Genomic DNA, 24087 nt, shown 5'->3' on the forward strand with positions numbered 1-24087 from the left:
CGGGCGGCTGGGTGCAGGGGACCCGGCAGCTGCTGGGGCTGGGAGGGCAACGCGGCCCCTCCAAGGGCAGCACCAAGGCTAGAACAACACAAGGAACAACAAGGGCGAGGGACAGGGCTGGGGGCGATGACTGGGACAGCAAAACCCAGTGGGGGCCATGCCCATTCCCTCAGGCACAGCAGTCAGCGCTGCAGGGCGAGGATGCACCCACAGCATGACTGCAGATGATGGCAAAAACTTGTTAATTCGTGTGAGGAGCTCGGATGGTAGGGCAACACGGCTAACAAAGTGTGTTCGGAGATCCCACCCCCTCAGAGAGCTCGCTTTCAGTCTTGCCTGCTTATGTGCTCCAAGCCACAATAAATCCCACAAAGCTGCTCTCTAGCAGTTGGACAGCGTACAGACCAAAACGTTTGGATGTATTAATGCTCCTTACAGAAATCTATCGTATTATTCTGCTTTTAATTATTTTAATTGTAAAGTGATAGCTGAAGTGAAGCCAGCATCTCAGTAGCAATGTCACAGGATAACAGCATTTGGCTGTCATCACACTACCACTAATAAATGTGGCAATAAAGCTCTTTGTTTTCAAAAAGAGCTGCAAAATGTTCCCTGACGGAAACTGCTGCATTAAATTTCCTTTGTTTGGCCTGACGGGCGTCAGAACGGATGGCAGCTTTTCCCAGCACTGCTACTGACGTATCAGGACATGATGCTGCGAGGATACAAGATAAGAATGCAGCTCAGACAACAGACGAGCGGTTATTGCAGAAACATCAGCTGCTTACAGAAAGTGCCTGTGCTTTTAGCAAACAGAGAGACCTGCATATCCCTGCTGCTTTTGGTACACGAGTCCACAGCAAAGTTCAGCTGTGACCTCCCACGGCTTTACCTGTACACTTATTTCTACCTCTAATTACAGGGATGCCACTAATTAAGCAGTGCTTGCAATTCATAAAGCACATCCCTGATTTAGATTGAAAAGCTTGACAAATATTTTTCCCTGAGAAAACATACTTTCAAAAGAAGTTTTTGGGGAAAACGCTCTCTTGTGCATGTGGGGGAGAACTTCACTGAGTGCAGGGATTCCCAGTCCCTCCGCATGGTCCATGCCCAGCCGGTAGCTGGGATGGTGCTGGGGGCGCGTGCCTGCTTCCAGGCACAGGACCAGGAATGTTTCTGGGGAAGGATTGAGGAGGGGAGGGTTCCCTGCTCCTCCCCGGGCAGCTGTGCTGAGCACGTGATGCTGGGGTTGGTGTTTCTTCTGCACCCAGCTGCTGAGTTTTGCAAGAGCTGAGGAAATGTGATTATTTCTGAGACCTCTGTTACCCTGTCGGATCTGGACAAAACCAAACAACAGCTCTTAATTAGCCAGGGAGGGCTGACAGCATGAGCACATAAGCTCTGGCTTCTCTGGAAGTCAAACAAAACCGAAACCTTTCCCATGTGAGCCGAGACTTACAACCACAGGCTGGTGCCACAGGTGGGATCCCAGCACTCCTGAAGTATTTGATCTTCCATTTTCTTCTGTGCCTGCAAACATTGCAGAGCACCCAGGTATTTCACACAGCAGAACACATTTCCTTTTTTCCCCCTCTCCTTTTAAGCCTATTTACAAGTAGTGAAGAAAGAAATCAGCTGGAGTCTGGGGATGAAAACGGAAAGTTTCTCAGCAATGAACCCCCAGGCCTCAGGTAACCGTATCCTGCAGAAAGTTGTTTAATCCATCTAACCCTCTTCAGGGACTTCAGGCAAAATCTGCGAAAGTGACACCAGTAAATAGCTGAATGCCACTTGTCCCCGCGGCCAAAGCCCTGCCTTGAGGAGAGGATCCAATGCGATGCTAACGCTGACAAGCAGAAAGAAAAAAAAAGAGTAATCAAATCCCTGCCAGATGAAAGCCAATTGTACTCAAAGCTGAGGACTGACCTGGATGCCGGGAAGTTTTTCTATGATAGAACAGAGCCATTGTGCTGCAGGTGAGGGAGGCCAAGGCAGGAGCTAACTGAGGAGGTGACCGAAGAGAAGAGGAAAGCGCCCGGTGCAACACGGAGAGCCTTCAGGGCGAAGCAGCCCACACTCCGCTGTGGATTGTACCCGTGGCAGCACCGAGGCCTGAAGGGTTTCCTCACGCTGCCGCTTGCCCTCCAGCAAGTCACGTCTCTGCTCCTGCTTCATCTTTCGCTCTCTGCATCACAAGCTCCTGAGGGCAAGAAGTCCTCCCGCAGCACACCCAGCCGCGGCGAGGCCCCAACATCCAGCAGCGAGTCACCAGCACGGCTCCATCCCACGCAGCGCCGGGGCTCTCCTGGCCGTGCTGCCTGATTTCTGCCCTGCTCTGCTCCAAGGGACCATGCTCGGCCAGCTCAGCTCCCTGCATCAGTCCCCGCAGGGCTGCGTGGCAGCCTGCCCTGGCGCAAGGGAATTGCTGGAAGCGCGCCCGGGCGGAGGGCTGGCACAGGTAGCTCCCTGCTCAGCTGAGCTGCACCGCCAGCCTGCTCCAGTGGGGGTTTACGCCGTGGGACCGAGCAGATAACAGCCTCGCGGTGATGGCAGAGCAGTTGTGCAGGCAGCTACAGGCAGAAATAGGTTTTGGTTGAGCACCGCTCTGGATCAAATGAACGCTGTCTCTCCAGGTGATCCCCTGGGATCTGAAGTCTCGCTCAGCCAGAAAAAGCCTCCTGAGCGACTGGAACACAAGAAGGCTTTGTTTCCCTTGGAGAATCTAAATGAAACGTGGGGCCCTGCGAGACAGACCTCCTCACTCTTTATTCTGATTAAAATTTTACACTATGCTACCCGCTCCCTTCCCTTAAAACAGGGTGTCCAGCTACCTGGAGACGTGTCCTCAGGGCGGGAGCAGCCAACCTGTGCTTGACAGGAGCACGGAGTAACTCCCAGAGCTGCGCCAAATGCTATGCGGGAAGAGCAGGAGGTAAATCAAATAGGTCGACAAGCGAGAAAGCACACATCTGTCATCTTGCTGAGTGAGTGGCCCTTCGGGAAAGGCCAGCGTTTTTACCCAGAGCTGCTGTGGAGCCACTTCCAAGCCGCTCTCGGGCATGCCAAGAAAATGAGACGATACCGGCAGGATCTCAGCAGAAGTTCGGTGCGGGGAGGACAGGCCGGCGAGCTCCGATTTAAACAAATGGCACAGGTTGCTATGGGAACCTCGAGCATTTATAAGAAGCACTTCAAAAACAAAACAGAGTGAGGCAGATTTCATATCCAGTCTGAAAATGTTTATGACCAGAAAAGGCAAAGTGGGTGTTAAATGCCTTTTAGCTAAGTCAATAGGACCGGCACTCGACGAGGAGGTATTATGGATTTGCAGCACCCACCGTCCGTCTTCTGTCCTGAACCCCAGGAGAACAATCTTCTGTACTCTGCCAGTATTGTGGCACAAAAATTCTGGTTTCTTAACCCCTTCCTGGCACCCTGTCTCTTTCTAAATTACTGCTGTCAGAAGGAAATTTCAGGTAGCTACATTAAACCCGTCAGTCACGACAAGTGGGAAATACACAGCTAGAAATAATCTGACACCGGAGAATTAAATTATGTACTGCTTAACAGCTAATCAAAACCAAAAATAAAGATATTTTTTTTCTTGAAAAAGAGAAATGATGAACTTTGCTCTTGATTTCAAACAGAACATGCACAGATCAACCTGGTATGGCCCAACACTGCAATATTTAATCAGGTGTCCCCCAGCCTCATCAAGAGTTTGCGCTTGAATATTCAATTATCTGAATATTCAAACTCTGAATTCTTCGTGCATGTAAAAGCATTTGGGTTTGGATAAACCAAACAGTCCTGCAATGTATTTTACTTTGTATTATTGTAATGAATTCTGAGTTTACAACTTTTTCAGTAAGCTGCTGGCTGGGATTCCTGTACTGTCAAAACAGTCCTGGGAAGGAAGAAAACCTTGGAACTGGAAAATAAACCCTTTGGACAGCATTTTTAGAGATACTGTTTTCAAATCCACAGAACTAGAGGAAAAGTTCCTCCGGCTGCTTTTAAGTTAAAGCCTAGAATGTACCTACACGTTTATGCAGTATGTAAACCTCACGCTGTGCACTTGACTCCAACAGCAGGAAGAGCTGAACAGCACCACTCCAAATTCTCAAGCTGGCCGGTCTCCAGTTAAAATTCAAGCCTTTGGGTGTCATGAAAACAACACCAGAGTTAAAAACCTTTAAAAACTCTACCTTTGCACACATCCTCTTTGGGAACCATGGGAGTGTTTTTGCAGTATTAAAGACCAGATTTCTACCTAGGAGAAAAAAGTCCCCGCAGAAAGATCTCCTGGGGAGATGTGGGCTGGAATCTCCTCTGCTCGCAGCCATTTCCTGCGGTTCCGGCAGGCAGGAGGTTGCAATCTGCTGCCACCTGCCTAGGTGACATTTTAGGGAGGAGGTGGGGGGAGGAAGGAAGGACCCACAACTTCCCAGCTGGCACAAAGAAACCTGACCGCTGTGCCAACTGTTCCCCTCGCAGCCAGGGCTCGCAGGCCAGGGGGAGGAACCACGCCACGTGCCTTCTCCCCACCGTCATCCTGCTTAGGATACGAGCAGCAGCATGGCCGGCACACAGACAGCAGCAATAAAGTGATGTCACCCCCAGAGAGCTCCGTGGGATACAGCACTCCTCTTTTAAATCGTTTTATTTTGAGGGGCAAACCTCTGTATTCTTCCAGTTTGACCCAAATAAGCAAAATTACAACACAGTTTGCTAACATTATGAATTGAAACTGAGAAAGCAAGCAAGGAACTGTTTGTTTTCCTCTACAGCTTCAGCCTCCAGGATCCTGCCTGTGCATCGTGGCTCCATTGAATTCAAACAAGTTGCGATTTCCATAGGTTTGGGTTTGTGGGTTTAAGAAGTTGCCACTAGTCTCCATCCACTACTGCTCCTTGCAGCATGACTGCTTTTAAACAAAAAGTGTAAACAAATGTAGCTTGTATGAACTACTAAAGGCTAACATGTTGCCTAGTCAGAATACCTGGAGAAATGAGATGCCCTTCGGTTACGGAAAAACACTCTTTTTAAGGACTGCAACAACTGGGCACACATACAGGGACATAAGCAAAGCACCAGCTACCTGAAGAAAATGAATTTTAAAGTAAAATCCACCTGCTCCAACATGAATTCTCAAAACATACATCACTGAGTCCGTATCTTAGATTCAAGTACAAGAAATTAATATTACATTGGAAACTTATTTCAAATGTATTTCCAAAAACATATTGCTTTAGGAACTGGGATAAAAGTGAAGAAATTATTAGATAACAAAATAAGTTTCCCAATACCATGCATTCATTTTAGAAGAATAAGCTATTTCAAAATCTGTATGGTGTTTTAAATAGAGAATCTCCTAATAAGTTTGTCTGATATACAAAGAAAACGCTTCTGCCAAATTTCAGTATACAGGGAATGAAACGACTCGACAGCCTGTCCTTTAGGTCACCAGTACCTTTAAAAATAGGCATAACTGAGTGTTAACAACTTGACTGCTCTTGTCCAGAACAACTTTAAACTACAGATAATGCTGGCTACAAAGAGACAGACATTTTCCAACCACCTGCTTATTCTTGCATTAAAGCAGCTTGCCAGTGTGTTATGAGGCACAGAGTATTGACCTGTGCTTAGATCCTGCTTCAAACAGAAAGCGAAGCGATACCAAACCAGCGTTTTGATCCGGGACAGGGGATGCTATCACTGCAGTGAGAACCATGCAGATAGCATGGTTCTCACTACGCCAACAGGGATGGAAGACTGTTAGCACTCAGGAAGTCGGTAGTTTTGACCTAGCTGATAAGATTCATGGCTAAGATGTTTGTGTTCCTTGCCCTCTTGTGACTTGTCTACACAAATAAGCAGTAAGGACCGAAATCCGCCCATAGAGAACATAGCCGAAGAAAGCCTCGACCCACTGTTCTACTAGGCACAAGTCTAGTTCAAGCAGTTTTATAACTAATAAAACTGACTGCTTTGTTGCAAAAGACTCTTGCAACCTACAAACAAAAAGCAATGCATTACCCCTCGGTGAAGCGACTAACACTCAGAAATCACAGAGTGCAGCTTTCCCATTTCCACACACACAGCGCACAGATAGCTGGCTTTACATAAAAATCCTGAACATTTCCTGGATCTGTGTCACTTGAACGTAGATCACCATCTGGGGAGAAATGGGAGACGAGAAGGTGCAAAAATAACTGCTCACTGAATCGTTCTGCTCCCGTCAGTACCTCTCAGAGATTCCGTGTTCTTTTAGGAATGATCATCATCTTTGCACAAACAAAGCCTGTGATTTAGTATCATCTAAAGGCATACCATTTCTGAAAACAAAACCACGCTGTCCGCATAACAGGTAACTTCTGATTGTCAAAGACCTTCATGACATCAGTTTTTTTCCCCATCAGATATTTCACAGAACTCTGCTCCTGTAAAACACGTAGCCAGCTGAGGCTCTTGATCTGCTGTGTGTTCAGCAACGCCCAAAGTGCCTCTTCACTTCCAAACTCCACCAGGTTCTGGATAAATGATCCTAAAGGTCAAGTTGATGCGTGCATCTCTGGAATGATATTCCTTAGGCACTCGATGCTGTAAGTGGCATTATGGAAAAAAAAAAAAAAAAAAAAAAAGCAAAACAAACACACACACACACAAAAAAACAACTTATGAGCTGGTGAATTTAAAATACAGGTAATCAAACAACATAAAAAAAACCCTTAATGTTCTGTAATGGCTTTTCATGAACTTTTCTAAAGATTTAGTTAAGGCAAAACATTCATGTTCTGACTGCTCAGGGCTACTGAGGAAATAAAGGTCTTTTGTAGATTACTGTAGCCTTGTTAAATTAAGTTCAACAATTTTATATTCTAAGCTCCTAAATGGATTTTGCTTTTTCAGCTGCAGGCTGCAACATTCACCGCTGAACTTAAATGCTGAAACATCAGCATGTGAGCTGATTCCTTGTATCACTTAGCAGTTGAATAAAACTGCATAATTTTTGTATGGTGCTTTGAAATTCTGAGGTAGAAAGCATTGTGAAATAATTGTTTCACTGGAAGCCGAGTATTGCCTACCTCCTTCGTGGAAGTGCTTTGCACACATTTAGAGAACTGCACTGCAAATAAAGCTCTTAAGCAGTGCCAAGGATTTCTTACCTGCCAATCCTCCTGGGTAGCTCCTTCCATCATCAGCAGAGTCCCATGATCAAGTGGGATTTTTAGTCTCTCTACGTAAGTATAGTCTCCATTCTCTTCCTAAAAAGAAACACGGGACACTGAAGAAGCAGGCAAGTGCTTTTGGTAGAAAATCAGTCCTTAGTCCTATATAGCAGAGCTTAAAAAACAGGGAGGGGAAAGGACAAAAGGAAGCTTTTATGAGCTCAGGAAGTCTAACTAGACTTCTCTGCAACCATATTTCAAAAGGAGCTGAGGAGCTGAACATTTTCAGGATGGAAAGCCATTACATCTCACTGTCTGTATAACATCGGTGAAGATCAACAACTGCTTCCTAAGTCCAGTGCAAAATTCTGGAGCAAGGCTGCAAATGTTTTGGGAACATCCACTTGAACTGAACAGTTCTGTGTGGAAACATTCTGCAACCATAACCATGATTCTAATGGTTAACTGCTTTATCCAAAATGCACATCTTCCTCTTCTCAATTTGTCTTGTTTCAGGTTCTCTTAAACTTCATCACCATTAAGCAAGCCAGGCTGCTCACCTAGAAGACGCAGTTCATTTGCAAAACTTTGGTTAAGCCTTCAGATTATGCACAACTGTTATAAAACACAACTACCACAACCAAATGTAGCAACACACCAGTAGTAGCCTGACACAAACGGTGTCAGTCAGAGTAGTAACTCTATTTCTTTGCCCTACTCCTTCCAGTTTTACTCTGGACCACCACCCTGCTGAGTCCAGTTGCTTAGGGAAGCCTCACTATCACAACAGCAGCATCCTCACGAGATCACGCTCTGCATGACATGCACCATCTTCCAGACTGCCACCTGGGCAGATATTATAATGCTCTGTGTACTCTTCACTATTTTCTGGTATTAGCCTTCAACAGTTGCAAAAACTTGCTGCAAAACTTCTATTCAACATGTTGACTACTTTGTACTGGAGCTTGGATTATTTCATTAAAGTGTGAATAAGAAAACCACTATTTCCCCAAATATAAAATGGAAGTACATAGTTAGCCTTTTGTAGATCTCTACTGCCAAATCTGAAAGCTGCCAAAGAAGAATTGAAAGCAACTCTCCGAAATGAGGAATTCAGGGACGTTTCTAGTAGAAAATCACCTTCCAAATGCAGGGGTTATTTGGAGGAAGAAAGGGCTAGAGAAAATATTTTAATTAGTGTTGAAAGGGAGGAGACTCAAGGTCTTTTATTATTAAGTTAAAGAATGCATCAGATAACCTGAAATAGTAAAGAAGATGATAAACTTTTTCCAAGCAAAAAAAAAAAAAAAAAAAAAAGCGACAGGTTCTCATTTTCAAGGACTACACAGTCCAAATACAGAGTTAACCTTGTTCTGAGTTTGCTGCATATAGCAAGCAGTCTGAATGAAAATTTGTTATTCAAAATATATTTGTTATTATACCACTGCATCTAGAAGCAGAGATGTTTATTTTTCCAAAGAGCTCACCAAATCAATTTTTTTGTTTATGCAAAAGAGCTTGATTGGGGTCATATCAATTCCCAATAACTAAAAGCATCACTTCATGTAATTAACCAGCATCTTTGCAACTTTCTGTTCAACTCTGGGACTAGAAGTTAGTCACAGTGTGACAGAACAAGGTTATTCAATACTACTAGTGCAACTGGCAGTCATGGTTATTCTGGGTTTGTGCATTTCTTGGGGATACCTCAGGGCCTGAGGCTGTTTCAGCCATTAGTTAAGCTCACTAAACCTCTGAAATCAGAGTTGCAGAAGGCACCGAGAGTCACCTGCAGTATTTTCATTCTCCATAAGGACAACGTCCATTTGCAAAATATATTTTTAAGTTCCTGGAATTAAGAGGCATTTGTCTTGCTCTATTAGAAGTAAAGCACAATGCCAAAAATGTTTTTTTAAAACAACAGATGAAACAAGGGGAATTTCAAAAATAGATCTCAAACATGACTGCTGATGAAAAGCAGTGAAATAGCAGTGCATGGCTCTTTTTATTTCACTGGATTACACCATTTCACTTTGTGGAAGGACAACAGTGGATTTATTTTTGTCTCTTGCTCATCGCAACTGAAATGAATCTTCTAAAATAAATGATTTAGAAGAAAACATCCTTTTGGCTTAGAAAAGAGAGTATGTAAAAGCAGAAGTTTCTTTCCATTTCAGATGTGACATCTGAACTTAGTTTTACCTAGAAAACAGAATTGCACGTCCATTGGTTTTGCACAGCCAGTGAAGTTAGACGCATCACGTGTCTATACTAACACATCCACCAAATCTCACTTCAGAACTTTTCTCTTTAGAGCTGATGTCAGACATGCAGGAGACTCAGCTGGGTTTCACAGCTCAGGAAATTTATGAAGGAAACTTATTCTTGATGCCTATTCTTAATCCAAGGAACTACAGGTAGTAAGTGACAAAAGCTCAGTATGAATGGATGGGAAGCCATCAATATAAAAACTGGAAGCATTCCTGGACTCCATCAATTACTTTTCTTAAAAAGGTATTAAAAACAAAAAGGTAAGCAAGGGAAAATATCTAGAATATATAGAGAATACAGAATATATAGAAAACATCTAGAAGCCCAAGTACCAGGCCTATTGCTCTTTCCTCATGTAACGCACCCACCCACCTACACAGGACTATCTTTACACTCTGTCTTTCTGCTGATGACCTTGCATTCTGCAAGTGTGGTATGGTACCCTTAAAGTGCTCGCCTCTTTTCCTCTACTTGCCTACAGCTGCTCAAATCTTGCCAATACCAGAGGGGAAAGCCAAGGAAGCCTCCTTCATGGCAATCCAAAAGTCCAACTCCAACCCCGTCCTGATCCAAGGCTCAGTTTCTACCGTGCTCCATCTACTCCTGTCAGCCTTCAGTTAGGCCTGTTAGGACACCAAGGGTTATTTTTCTGTTTCCAAAAGTACTAGGGGCTCTTTAATTTCTGCTACAAGAGCTACTCAAGGACAGAAGGACCTTGTTTTAATGTTTCTTTTGAAGGACAGACCCATCTGAAGGCTGATTCTGAGAACACCACGAACATCCTGCTGTTATCTAACGTACGCACGAAAATCCCTCCCTTGCCCAGCAGCCATCAGTTTCCTTGGCTACAGACAGACGAAGGTGACAGATGAACCTGACAGCTGCCTTCCTAACTCCATGCACAGCTCACACTGCAGTTTGGTGGGCAGCTGCACCGAACCGGTCCATGTGGCACCCAGACCTCTGCTGCAGAGCAGCCCCCAGCAGGACACGGGAGCTTACTGGGACATCAAACACCACCCTTAACTAAAATCTCACGGAGTTCCCAAAAGGACCTGATCAGATAAGCTGGCGCTGTCTGAGCTGAGCAGTGATAAGCAGCAGTACAAGTGGTGCTGAGGCTGGATCAGGATGACCCACGTAACGCAGGGAAATCAGTTCCTCTGGAGTAGGGCGGCTGAGTCAGGTCTGAGTGGGACAGGGCCTCGGGGTGGTGTGGAGAGCAGAAAGGAGGTGGTAGGGCTGAAGTGACAGGTATGCTGTGGGACAGCAGGAGAGGGCTCACTGACTTAGCCAGCAGGTTGCGTGTGACTTGAGTATGAATCACAGCTCCAAAACAAAGCATTCGCCTCTTGGTTCCAGCACAGGCAGGAGCTACAGCAACCGGGGAGCAACGAGGGGGCAAGAAAAAAATTAAATAACTTAATGGGACTAGAAGCAAAAACTAGAAGAAATGAGATCACTGTAGGCTTCGGACTACCAAGTAAGCATCCAAAAACCCTAGAAACCCTTGAAAGCATAGGCAAAACATCACATACAACCACACAACTGGTCCAAATAAACAGAAAAGGCAGTGTTTAGAAAAAAGAATGCTGAAAAACACCAGTGGGTGAACAAAAACACTTCCTGGAATCACGTTAACTTCCATGAAAAGTCTCCTTAACAACTCCAGGGAGGGATTTGGCTCCCAAAACATATGCAGCTTTTTATTAGTTCTTTTAACATGCTCTGGGCTGAAATCTGGGTAGAAATTATTTCGACTTATTCAGAAGGGATGTTTGCAATGTGGATTCATGTAGGCCATGCACGACTGTCTGTACTCATTCCCTATTATGTAGTGAACACTTATTCATCCACTGCAGCAGTCATCAAAAACAACAGCAGACTGAACCTTTCTTTAACCTCACTCTGGAACAGTTTAAACAACAACAACAACAATAATGCCACTTGCACCTAAACAACTTTATTTTTCCTCCTCCAAGGACAGGAAGATTTCTTTTAGTGGCAGTTTCAATATTGCCTACAGAAACTTCAAATTTCTGCAACACGAATGTAAAAATCTCACACAAACATGCAGCAGCAGCAAAAAACAAACAAACAAACAAACAAAAACCACCAAACAACAAAAAAAAAAGCCTAGTAACATTAACTGTCTTTTTTTATAGTTGTCTTAGAGAAACAGGGTTTTATTCCCTAAGAGGTTCATCCACAGTTAAATTTGGACACTACTTGTACAGACAGTCACTAATGCGAGCTGGAGCCTCCGAAGGCTCCGATTTAGTACTCCTCAATTGCACTACACGACGCTACCTGACTCGTGGTACATGCTGTTTTGTACCCAGTACATGATCAGACACAGGCAATCGCTTCAGTTTTTTCCCAGCATCACTTACCCACGGTGAGCCTCTAGCACAGTATTTCTCATCTTACCTTTTCATGACAACTTTCATCTCGAAAGACTTAAAAGCATTTACAACAGAGAGAAATGAAGGCTTTTCAAACTCTAAAATCAGCATTGCTAGAATCTGGGTCCCCAAAGAGGCTTAATTTGGGGAGGAAAAGGATTTGCTTTCTCTTTTCCTCCCTCAGTGAAGACTACCTCTGGAAAACCTGACGTAGGAATAATGGCAGATTACAAACCAGATAAGAGCCTGAGATGCCTGTGATGATTGTAAATCTAAATCCCCCTTCCCTAGGCTACCCCTGTCCCTGTAACTTGCTTTTAACAAAGTACTGATCAAACTTCTAGTATCCACAATCAACTTTAACTTTTCCTTTAATGGAATGCTACATTACAATGGAGCATGAAAATTAGTTCTTTGGTGGTACAGCCTGAAAGGTTGTAATTTCCATCAGGGCGTCTTGTAACTCCCATTTGGCAAAGCACCTAGTGTCATAGGATGCTCTCAGAAAATTGCAGGCTTTTGGAACGCGCAAAGAATACGTAACGTGACATATAATTTTAAGTACAAATTCCCTTAGGCACATGATACACAGTTAATAGCAACTTGTTCAAGCATCACTCTGCACGTGGGGATCTTATTTTAGAAACAGGTATGTCACAGTTGCAAAAGGAATGCACTTTATATTTAACAAGACCGAGCTAGTCAGAAATATCAGGTCAAAGACACTAAAGAAAAAAAAATGAGGAGCACTTGAGGGATATATACATTAAAAAAAATCACCCACCTCAGGAAGAAAAGGGAAGAAACCATACAGTACAGATCAAATAAAGTGGCTAATTGTGAGTGGCACGGACTGAATTTCCCCCTTTACACATAGCAGGTGTCTTTTGAGAAAAGAGCAAATGGACATCTTGCTCAAGAACTGCGTTCAATTTTTAGGGGGAAATTGCAAAGTTTATACTGCAATCTAGGTGGCTTTAATTCTGATCCATCAGAAAGGAAGACATGCGCTCTGGAAATGAACCTGGGCACCCTTTACAGCTTCCCAGAGGGATGAACTTTCCAGCTGACATTATGTTATCATCACAGAATCAAAGACACTTACTCATGCTATGCCCAATGACACAATGCTCCGGTTATGTCATCTCATGCTCAAGGACCACAGGGTTAAACTCCCTTCAGGCAACAAAACTCACACATTAAAGAGCTGGTGAAAAACACAAATTATTTAGTTTTCTGATTCAAATCCTGACCTTTTTTGTTCACGACTTGGTGACCCCTCTGTCACTCCTCAAGGGCACATTTCAATACCCCAGGGCACAGTTTATAGGTTGGTACTGTCCACCTTTGCTTTCTGCACTAGTTTATTCAGAATAATTAAGAATGTAAGTAGACAGCAAACAGCTTCTCAAAGATCCCAAAGTGCTTTTCAGACTGCATTTTTCAAACTACATTAAAAAAAAAATAAAATTCCTCAGAGTTTTCCTCTGAGTTCACAGCAAGAATATCACCACATAACAGAAAACAAACAGAACAGACATCTGAAGCAGGATACCCTACAATGAGGCTTGTACTTTCAGCAGAAGAACGTGATCCCTTTACTTCAATAATGCAAAATCTAAGTGCTAAGTTACTTGTTGCTTAAATGCCTGTTACACAGCATTTTTTCTAGAAAGAGTATTCTCTACCGAATCAGAAACTAATTCCTGAGAGGATGTTCACACATGCCTCCTATCAAAGTAACGATCCCTGTTTAGTCTGTGCAGTATGATACCACAGTTTGGTATTTTAGGTAAAAGAAATGGGCTGCTCTTTCCTGCTCTTCATTGGCTCTCAGCCTGAACATGCACAAGTCAAAATTCAGACAATGTTAGGGGATTTTTATTTACAGGAATGGTCAGAACTACTCTGCGTAACACATACACTATGAATTACACCATTACTGGGGCTTACAAAACAGCATTGAATCTATGGCTCATTTAGATAGTGAAAGCTCCCTTCTGACATCGCTGATTTCAAGTAATGGGAAAGGACCTTATCAGGGCAAAATACTAGGTTGCAATTTCACTGCAGCACTACATTGCTGCACATTATTAGAGTGGTTACATGCCCACCCTGAAGATGTCATGTTCCATGTAACAGGTTTTTTTGATTCCTACACTTATTCCCCAGAACTTTATGAGTGCTTCCACTAATTGCTAACATAACTAAATGTTTGTAGTTATTAAGTTCTCTAAACAGAGGAAAAGGACTAAACAAATGAGTTTGGACTCTTTCACTGCAATAAGAACACTCACGGGGGAGGGTTTCTTCCTCATCTCAAAGGTCCGGGTAGCACCAAAGCTGAGCGAGGCAATGACGGGATTTTTTCCCAGCGATGGTTCGTCGTCACTGTGCCAGTCTACGCTGTCCTTCTCGTTTCGGTACAGGTTGCAGAGCAGGGAGTTGAAGGCATAGCCAGAGAACTCTTCAATGCGGTCCTTTAGCATAGTCAGCAGAGGATGCCACTGCAATCGGCACAGAGGGAGTCAGGTAAATACAATGAAAGCTGGGCAGCAGGCAATAACAGCAGGACACAAGGGGAAAACTACTCTTGGATAAGAAACAAAACATACTGCACTTTCACCACAATGAACCCGAAGCCAAACAAATGCCTCTGAACAATTTTTATCAAATTTTTAGTAAAGCTGAGGAACAGGCTTTCTGCAAAGTATGCTTATTGCCTATAGGTCAACACTAAATCACCTCTTAAAAATAAGAAGCCAGTCTGCCTGCTAGTGGCAGCCGCTAGCCACCTCAATGAACTCAAAAGTGAGGAAGTGGATAGAGTAAAATCTGCTTGAACTGAGCATAGATAAACACCAGCAGTTCTTAACCAGAACAAAAACTCTGCAACCTCTCCCATGCATACCTGTCTGCTCTAATCTCCTGGCCAAGCTAGCGGAGTTTAACATGTGGGGTTGATAACACCTGAGTTACTTAACCACTGCTGGTGGGCACAGCACACCCAAAAAGTTGCAGCTGGTGTCCACGTAAATCCCTCTCCATTCCCTGCAGGTGACCCAGAACAAGAGCCAACAGTTGGCCTAACGCTTCCACAGCGTGGCCCTCTGCTCCCAGCTCCAGCAGCACAGCGTGCTGAGCCCCGCTCATCTTTTGGGGCTTTGACTTCAGCTGTGTAACTTCTCAGTGAGCCGCAAAATGGATGGCACAGGCCCCAAATTTCCCCCTTCCCTATGCTACTATCTTGCTGCGCCCATAGCCCGTGGCAGCTCTGCGCATTCCATTACAGCTCAGTCCAGTGAATCACTATTCAATGTTACAAACTTACATCATGACTTTCAGCTGTCAGAGTGCTTTTAAGTACTACATAAGCTAAAAGAAAAGAGAAAAAAAGGCTCAGAGCAATGTCGGCCAGAATATTTTGCCCATTATATAAGCAGAAACACAGAGATCAAGAGAGGACAAAGAACTGATTCCAAACCTCTCAGCAAACACTGGCAGAAGGAACAGAGAGCAGGAGTTATTTCCCAGTATCCACCTCAAATAATCAACTCCGCACCACTGCCCTTCCATGCTTACCCATGTTTAGAGGGTTTTTAACCGATTGGCTACACTACAGAAGCCTTCACCGTGTCATCTTTCTCTGTTTGGTATTCTTCTAGATAAGTCACCCCGTCAATGACTAAGCATCATGTGAATAATTAATTATACATGAACACAGCCTGTAGCTATGGGATATGTAGGGAAATCAGTACCAGCACCCAAAAACACGATAGCTTGTACTTGGGTTGCCTGAAGGACAAAACACAGGATCTCCAGAGCTGCAGCATGTGCCCAACATGCTATGCAATCACAGATGAGTCCAAAGAGAATGACTGGAAGCACTTCCTAGTGACCCAACGGACTGGATTCCCTCAATTCCTATCACAAAAGTATTATTGGTAAAAATGTTATATACTGAATTTTACAATGCAGTGGAAACTTCACAGTAAACCTGCAGGAGTGGAAGTAAGTTTGTTGTGATACATTACTACATCCCCAACTATGTCACTGCTTACAAAGACACTTTTTTCTAATACAAAAGTTTATTTGCACAGTAGCACTGGATCATACTTGGCAGTGCTGCCATCACACACAGCCTTATCAAACAAAAAATGAGGGGCACAAAGCTAAATCACTCCTACAGATCAAACGTTCAAGGCAGGCAACTGTTTTTGACGAAGCTGTGCACCGAATTGCATTTGGTGATTCGGCACTGAGGATGTTTTTGTAATATAAAACCTACTCCACAGGTAAGGGCTGTGCTGTTTGTACCATCCACGGCTTTTTTTAGGCTGCAGAACTCCCTCCTACAAAGCTGAACACAATGTCAGAGTGCCCATGTGCAGTCTACCCTTACATCTGGCTACAGGCAGTTTCCAGACAATGGCAGTGGTGCAATGACGGCCAACTGAACTTCATGCAAACTGGACTGAAATAGTGAACCTGGGGCATAGAGGCTCTGTCTAACCTCTGAGCAGCAACAGTCATTCTGAAGTCATTGTGCTTCTAGAAAAGTCCATGTAAAATAATATTCCACACATAAGTACAAAAAGTGCGTGTTTTCCCACTACAAAACTACCAACTACAGGATTTTTGAAACTATTAAATCTTTACAAATCATCTTGGTAAATAACACCTTTCCACTCCCCTCAAACTGCGCTTTGCTGGAAGTGTCCCGTCCAGCAGCAGTTCAGGACGTGGGACACTTTTCTTTCTTTTCAACCCTAGCCAGCCCTCAGTACTCACACTTCATTTACGCTTCAGGACACTGCAGCCTGCTGCCATGGCAATTTCAGACAAAGCAATGCCAAGAGATGGGACAACAGGCTGGAAGCCAGCAAGAGTAACTGAACACGACCAACACATCAGCAAGTCACTTGGAAGGTTTCTAACTGTTCCAAAATAGCACGGGAAATTGTGTGACACAAGCTGGAGTGGCTGAGCAGGCACGTCACGTGCTGAATCTCGTAACATTTACACAGGAATCAACAATATGCCTAAATTCAAGTTTAAGCTGTATTGAATCTAGGTGTTTCTGAACATAAATATTTCAGTAGTTGATGTTGTTATATCTCTACAAGAAAAACTCAGTACAACTGTGTAGGCTTCAATATAAAGATGCATAGAGTAAGTCACAGAACAGCTGTCACAGAACAGTAATTTCCTTTTCCAAACTTTTATCCACTGAATAATGCTCCTCTCAATCAATCCACTCATAATGCTTATTTCACAAAGTTGTCCACCTTCCACTAGAATCTGTTGCTGGTCACAGAAGAAATTCTGACAAATGTTCTAGATAAAAAGAGGATAGAAGGAAGGTTTTGTCTCTCAATCTCTGCAAAGGGTTTCTTTGTAAACAATAATAAAAGGAAACTGTAAAAATATACATACATTTGGGTTCGGCTGCATCGTTATCCTGGAGTACGTGTAAGGAAGTTCCCCATACCAGGAGGTAAGCCTTGGCTCCTCAAAAGACATTTCTGAAAAAAAAACAGGAAGACTTCTCAGTTGCTTTATCAAAGAGCTTGAAAATGGAAAAGCACAATTCTGTCAAAAAAACTAATCAAAAAGTGACTGTTCACTCACCTGAAGTTAAAAAGTGGTTCCTTAAAGAATTACATTACAGAATTAACCCAAGTGAAGGAATATCACCCAAAAGCAGACTCTGTGCTACATTTTTGATTATATGAGAAAGGTATTCCCTTGCCAAAATCTTGGAGCCACGTCAATTTTCTCAGACTGGGCAAGGACTGGATAAATTAAAGGTAGCAAAATGAAACTGAAATTTTATTTACAATTCTCGTTTGCTTTACATTCTCCTGGTTCCAATACGCTGGCATTAACTGCAAGATATTCCCTCTGAAAAGCATGAAGCGTCAAGGACTGCAGCATCAGTGGGACATTACAGAAAGAGAAAGCAGCGAAGCTGAACAAGTAGTATTTTGTCAAACATGCAAGTGTTCTGTGGCGTAATACAAACATCAAGTTCAAGTACTTTCAGCTTCTGAGAAGACTGCCTTGGTAGTTATTTCTCACGTTTGACAGGTAATACTCTCCATTTTACACTACCTTCAGTACAAGCCAATAAACACAGATGTTGAAGAAATTTTCCAGCCCTGACCGGTAACTACTCCAACGTATTTTGTTATATCCGTTCATGCCTAAAAGGAGAAATTTAGCTGGAACAGGTGGCCCCTTAGTGAACAAATCCAGAATAGCAGACTCTTCACTTACTTCGTACTGCAACCAAGAAGCAAAAATAAGGGAAAAGAAGTGTGCTTTGCTGGAATTCGAAGAGAGAGTGGCAAAAATACTCCTGGTAACAGAAACCTCAAAGAAAACAGTTTTTACAACATCACTGGGAAATGGTATAAAGGGATGGAGCACAGACTTATTCAAAAAGACTGCAGGAAAAAGAACTGAAGATGCCACAGAAAGGAAATCCTTTAAGACTTATAAGACAGAGAGGCAATTTTCATCTCTCTTGAACTTGGAAAGAGCTGAAATAATTGTGAATTGGAACACAGTGACACAGATTTGAAAGATAAGCAGTAATTTTCAGTTATGCAAGGAAAACCTGGGAGGAAGTATGTGAAGGAGTGGCAATGTGTAAAATGAAAAACAATGACATGGTGTGCACTGTGTGCATTTTAGCACAGAAATGACCTGAAAAGTTAGTCTACACACCCTTACCCTGTCTGATGTGAGTTCTCTGACCCCAGGGTATGTCTTGGAGGAGTTGTTCAAACATCCAGTCTGCTTGTTCTGAATCAATGAAGCCAGGAATCAAATGAATCCTAAGGAAGAAGATACAGAAAAGAAGGAAGGAATAAAGTCTTCTATATATGCTTTGATAAAATATTCTAATTTCTGGGATTCTCAAAGAATTTAAGGTAATACAGGCGGAACAGAAGGCAGCAGGAACTCCTGATGGAACCCCTAACTAAGGACGTCTAATTGCTTTATAAACCTATAATAACATATGTAAACAACAATAACCCATGAGGTCCGTAATCAGCCATATACTGTGCAAAAAATGGCATCCTTACTTGTTTTTAACTTTCCACTTGAAAAATTATATAACCCGATTATAGTACAACAATCAACACAGGTAAGTAATTGCCTGAAAGTAATTCATCATCTCCATGGCACCTAAGAGTTTGATAGCCCTTTTTCACTACTACCACTCTATCTTTTCTTTTGAAAGCACAGGAATCCTATAAGCATTTAATCTCTCCAGTTTTCATATTTTTATATGTACATTTTATATTTAGACCGTAATAACAGCAGCACTGAAAAATTCTGGCCACTGTGCTGGCCTGCAGAGTAGGAAAGCTATTCATGAGAAGTTGCCCTTAGGAAAATGCAATGCTCCAAAGACACCACAGTAAGAATAGGTAGCAAAGATGTTAAAAAGAGATGTCAAATCCAATTGTTGAGTTTTAAAATACATATATAGTACAGCAATATATTATGAAAATATAAACTCCTGAAAGTGGCAAAGTAACACAACTGGTTGTATATTTTTTTCTCTCTTCCCTACTGGTCAAAGCTTTTTCCAAATTTGTATAAAAATTATTTGCAGTTTTAGAAGGAAACAAGATGAAAACTTTCAAACAAATTCACAAGAAGCATTTTTCCAATATTGGAAAAAAGAAGTCTATTAAGTTCAAATAAAAAAAAAAAAGAAGACTGAATATTGATATTGCAGCTAAGTCAGCAATGCGAAATAAAATGCTTTTAAGTTGGCAGGAATCACAGAACAAGTAGGCTCTAAAGCGTCCAGAAGCTGTAATAACTAAGACAAAAGACAGAAGTAAACAGGACAACCCCAAAGTTGCCCATCTGCTTAAAATCTTTTATTAGATCAATTAAAAACAAGTCATATTTACATCTAAACATATTTGGTAGCTCTCAGCTACATATGACATAGACCCCACACCCTTGCTAACACAGGAATACCAATCCAAATTTCAAGCAGCAACTTACTGTGGTGCACGGAACAAATGGACGTAGCCCCTTTGCCTTATTCCAGACAAGAGCACTAGATGTAGTACGTGCTAGATGTTAAAAGGTTCACATGTCATCTCCTCAGTGCTGCTCAGAGCTGTGTAACTCTGCTGCCTGATACTCACAGTACTTCCAGAGGTACTCTAAACACATGACACACAGGAAGGGCAACAGGCACTTGCTCAAGTCAGAACACTCTGCAGAGACCAGACTTCAGAAAGCTGAGCATCACCGCAGTGTTCAGCAGCAGCAAATAGCAAGTTTCAAAACACACGTAATCCACTTACCTGGAAACTCCACTTGGTCCCGTGCTAAGCTCATACACACCAGGCTTGCTGAGGATATAGAAAAGAAAGAGCTGTCAGACGCACCGACAACAGTAAGTGATCTTACACAGAGCAACTTGGACTAGAATTGCTGTAAGCCTGCACTAGGGTGAGTTTTCCTTAAAGAAAAAAAAGAGAGAAAGGAAAAAAAAAAAAAAAAAAAAGAAAAAAAGCTTTGTGGTACTAAGAGAAGCAAAAATGTTCTGAAGAGACAGAGGTTAGATTAAGGCAGCCAGGAATGTCACAGAAAAAATGAGTTTGTGTGTACTTCCTCTCTCTCGCTCACACTTCAGCCAAGGCTCAATACATGGTTTTAGGGCTCTGGAGACAAGTAAATGAGGGATGTCACAGGGAATCGAAGGGAGACAACCACAGAAAACTGTGCCCTGACCATTATGCTTGATGTTTGCAGTTATAGGTACACAAAGAGCGTGAGTCTAACTGTGGACATGTAATCCAGTTTTCAGTCACACAGAGAAACCAAACTACAGGTATGCAAACAATATTTAAGCCAGTGTAGCTGGTACAGAGGGTAAATATCTCTACCCTCTGTTACAAGCTACACAGCTGTGAAGTATTATCTTCTCTCCCACGAACTGTGTTTCACCTGCAATCTCATTTTTCTCCTAAGCTAGCTCCAATCTGTATACTGATCATCAGAAGACCATCACAAACTGTTTTGCACTGTGCTGGATTTAAGTTGAATAAACAAGAACTTCTATACTCTTTTCCATATTGCACATACACTCAGAGCATAAACCATACAGTATTATCTACAGCACTTTGTTTTAATGAGAACAGCAGCTCAGTTTTCTTTTCCCCTGCAGTTTTTATTTAATTTGTAAAGAAGAGTAATAAAGCCATGTGAACCTTTAGAGCATTTTTTAACACACTGAATTTGCTTAGTACCTAGATTTATTACTACTAATAAACAAGAAGCAAAGATCTGTATCCTGTATCATTCACACTGAAAGGGAAGTATCTGCTAGCAGATACATAGTATCTGCTACAATCTCTTAAGTGTTGCTGGGAAATACTGTTACTATTTCCACCAGGATTTTTCCCGCATCTTGGCGGAAACACCTCTCACAAGTAGTTCTAATTAATGAACAGTTCACTACCACACCAGTTGTGAGAGGGTGGCTGAACATGGGGCACCAGAGGGCATCTGAATCGTGCCTGCTGTGCATGAACACCCACCCAGCACCTAATCTGAAGTGCATGCAGAGAACTAACAGCAGACCCCTTGAGGTAAGCACATGCAAATCCGACTCGAGATGGATCCGTAACTTGCCTCACAGGAACCACTTAGTAAGAAAACTATCATGATGACCAAACTGAAACAAATTTATTTTTTAAAATCTGTATCTTCACCATATACCACCACACCTTGCCATACTTCATGCCATGTTTACTCTGAGCAAATCCCTGAGATTTTTGACAGAAAGGGCATTTGATCTACAGCTTACAAGTATCTAGCTTCACTGTGATGCTTATGAGCAGCTACTTCTCTGAACCTTCAAAGGAAGCAGAGGTGCCATACCAGTTACATACATGGATAACAGCAAGTAATTTCCAGTATAGTTTACACAGGGACTTTTCTAAGAAAACGTACATTGTTAACCAACATAGATACATTTGTGGTTCTGTTATCCAAGAACCCCCAACCATTCATTTTTCCTGACTTACAAAGCTACACCAAAGCCACAAAAACTACGAAGACATGCTTGGACTCTCCTGCCTATAAACTTAGTTCAGGATAAAAGGGTTGAAAGTCCACGTTTTGTACTAAAATTTCTTCCAAGGTATAGTCAGTTTAAGTGAAGAAAGAACTCTTTTAAGCATATTCACCCCAACCAGAAAGACAGAAAAGCCACAAGCTAGATGGATAGCCAGCAGTATACTCACTCTATCACACCTGCCTCAGGAACCTTGCGTTCCACCTGAAAGGTAACCAGACAACACATGGTGAATACTAAATGCTTACGTACCTGACGTGCTCTAGTCAAACAGAGCTTTTTGCCATCTCTAGTGATTCTAGATAGTTGAAGACTGAAATGTCAGTGAGAAAAACACACCTCTGGACAGTTGGTAAAGCAGCAACACTCCACTGCATCCCCTGGAAACCCTCAGATGCAGCTACCACTCCAGATGTATTTTAACAATCAACTGCCCCCTAAAGGACAACCCTTTCTAAACTATTTGCATTATCACAATACTGAATTGCAACCAAAGAAATCCTAGCCTTACATTCAGAATTAAAAATGTACAAGTACAGAAGAAGGGATGAACAAACCTCAGCGCCAGTCAATTAACAAAATGTAAAACAGATTAGACAACAGGAATCAACAGCTTAAAATGGCAGCTGGAGTTGAATCCAGCCTATATTATCATTGTAGTTGCCCTCGGGATTTATGCTTCTCTTCTCTGAGCTCATTGGAGGGCTGAGATGCAAGGTGCTACATAAATGAGCATGTAAAACAGTCAAGACAGTACTACACAGGTGCCAGGGCTCTGCTGCAGAGAAGAGAGAAACTTCCCAGAACGTCTCCAAACCTTTCAAGCCATGAAGGGTCTTTCAACTATTTCTGGCTTAGAAAGAAGCATTCAAGATTTTTTTTCACAAGCAAGGAACTACCTTCCCACTGCAAATAACAAAATATCATTCATCTCCTTGTGGGCCATAAAGGAAAGCCTAGAAAACAAATCTCACATGCTTCCCCCATCAGAAATATTGCAGATACCCTGAGACTAAAACAGAGCTCAAATCATGCTTAGGAACATTGCATTGTTCTGAATATTTAAGAAAATATATTATTTGGTTCTTCAAAAAACAAACAATGAAAAGTAGCTATGAATAGGTATGTAATGAATACCTAGACTGAAACTACACAGATGGACAGATCATAAGTTTCAAATTACGTTTGATAAAAGCCCCTAAAAGTTCAGCTCAGCTGAGTTTTTCATTTGTTTTAAAACACAAGACCATTAATGTCGAAGTCCGTAATTTTTCAGCTCATTGTTTAAAGTTTCAGAGAACTTGAGATTCTGGCAATAAGTGTTTAATTAAATAATTAATTACCTCTGATGGCTTTTCAAAGACAAATTGCTTTTGAGCGTGAAGTTGACCTTTTTTCATCCACGCCTGTCCAGTAGCGCCTGCAGGGGAAACGCTGCTGGCCACAGGTGCCTTTGGTGCTATAGCAAAGGAAAAAAAAAAAAAAAAAAAAAAGGCATGAAATTGCACTTCACCCTATGGAAAACACAACGCTCATGTCTGGAAGGACTTAGGGAGTCGTTCTTTGAAGGATTCTCCTCTGCTTGGCAGAGACTTCTGCTGACAAACCAAACCTACGTCACGTTAACAGTTAAAGCTGCATAGCGCCTTGAGTATTTTTATTTGTTATTCACGGATAAATGGAAAATGTTTTTAAATGAGTTTCTGCCAAATGCAGGTGCTTACAAAGAAAACGTGCTGCCTTTTGCTAACATTAAGTTAAAAACATAGGGGAAAAGGTGATAGGCGGAACTCAAATTCTTCATAGGACAGCGTGGGAAGGAATACATGGAGGCATTAGGGAATTCTACAGTCCTAAACACGCAGCACTACAGAAACAGAAGTCATTACGGCATGAAAAAAACTGCATTAAAACTATTAACTCCCAGGTGCGGGTCCCCCCCGGAGCCCCCCCGGCCTTCCCCCCGCCGCCACCCGCAGCCCCGGGCCTTGCCTGCGGCTGTCCCCGCCGCGCCGCCGGCCCAGGCGCCCTGCACGCGGGCCCGCCGCCGCCTGTCCGCCATGGCGCCGCCGCCTCGGCCCGGCCCCTCAGGCCCGGCCGGGCCGCATGGCTGAGC

The 24087-nt window shown here is 42.8% G+C and overlaps 1 protein-coding gene across 1 annotated transcript; it reads right to left on the reverse strand.

Annotated features, from left to right (window-relative positions):
* Positions 1-4648: 4648 nt before the first annotated feature.
* ALKBH3 (alkB homolog 3, alpha-ketoglutarate dependent dioxygenase) lies at positions 4649-24033 on the reverse strand (the record flags this gene model as incomplete). Its single annotated transcript, XM_084521310.1, has 9 exons — positions 4649-6606; positions 7173-7271; positions 14149-14358; positions 17288-17376; positions 18590-18693; positions 20194-20241; positions 22141-22175; positions 23315-23430; positions 23964-24033. 9 exons carry the CDS (start codon positions 24031-24033, stop codon positions 6514-6516), a joined length of 864 nt encoding a protein of 287 aa, XP_084377436.1. The 3' UTR covers positions 4649-6513.
* Between the last annotated feature and the right edge of the window lie 54 nt (positions 24034-24087).

This window comes from Aythya ferina (assembly GCF_964211825.1).
Source record: "Aythya ferina genome assembly, chromosome: 5".
NCBI classification, from domain to species: Eukaryota; Metazoa; Chordata; class Aves; order Anseriformes; family Anatidae; genus Aythya; species Aythya ferina.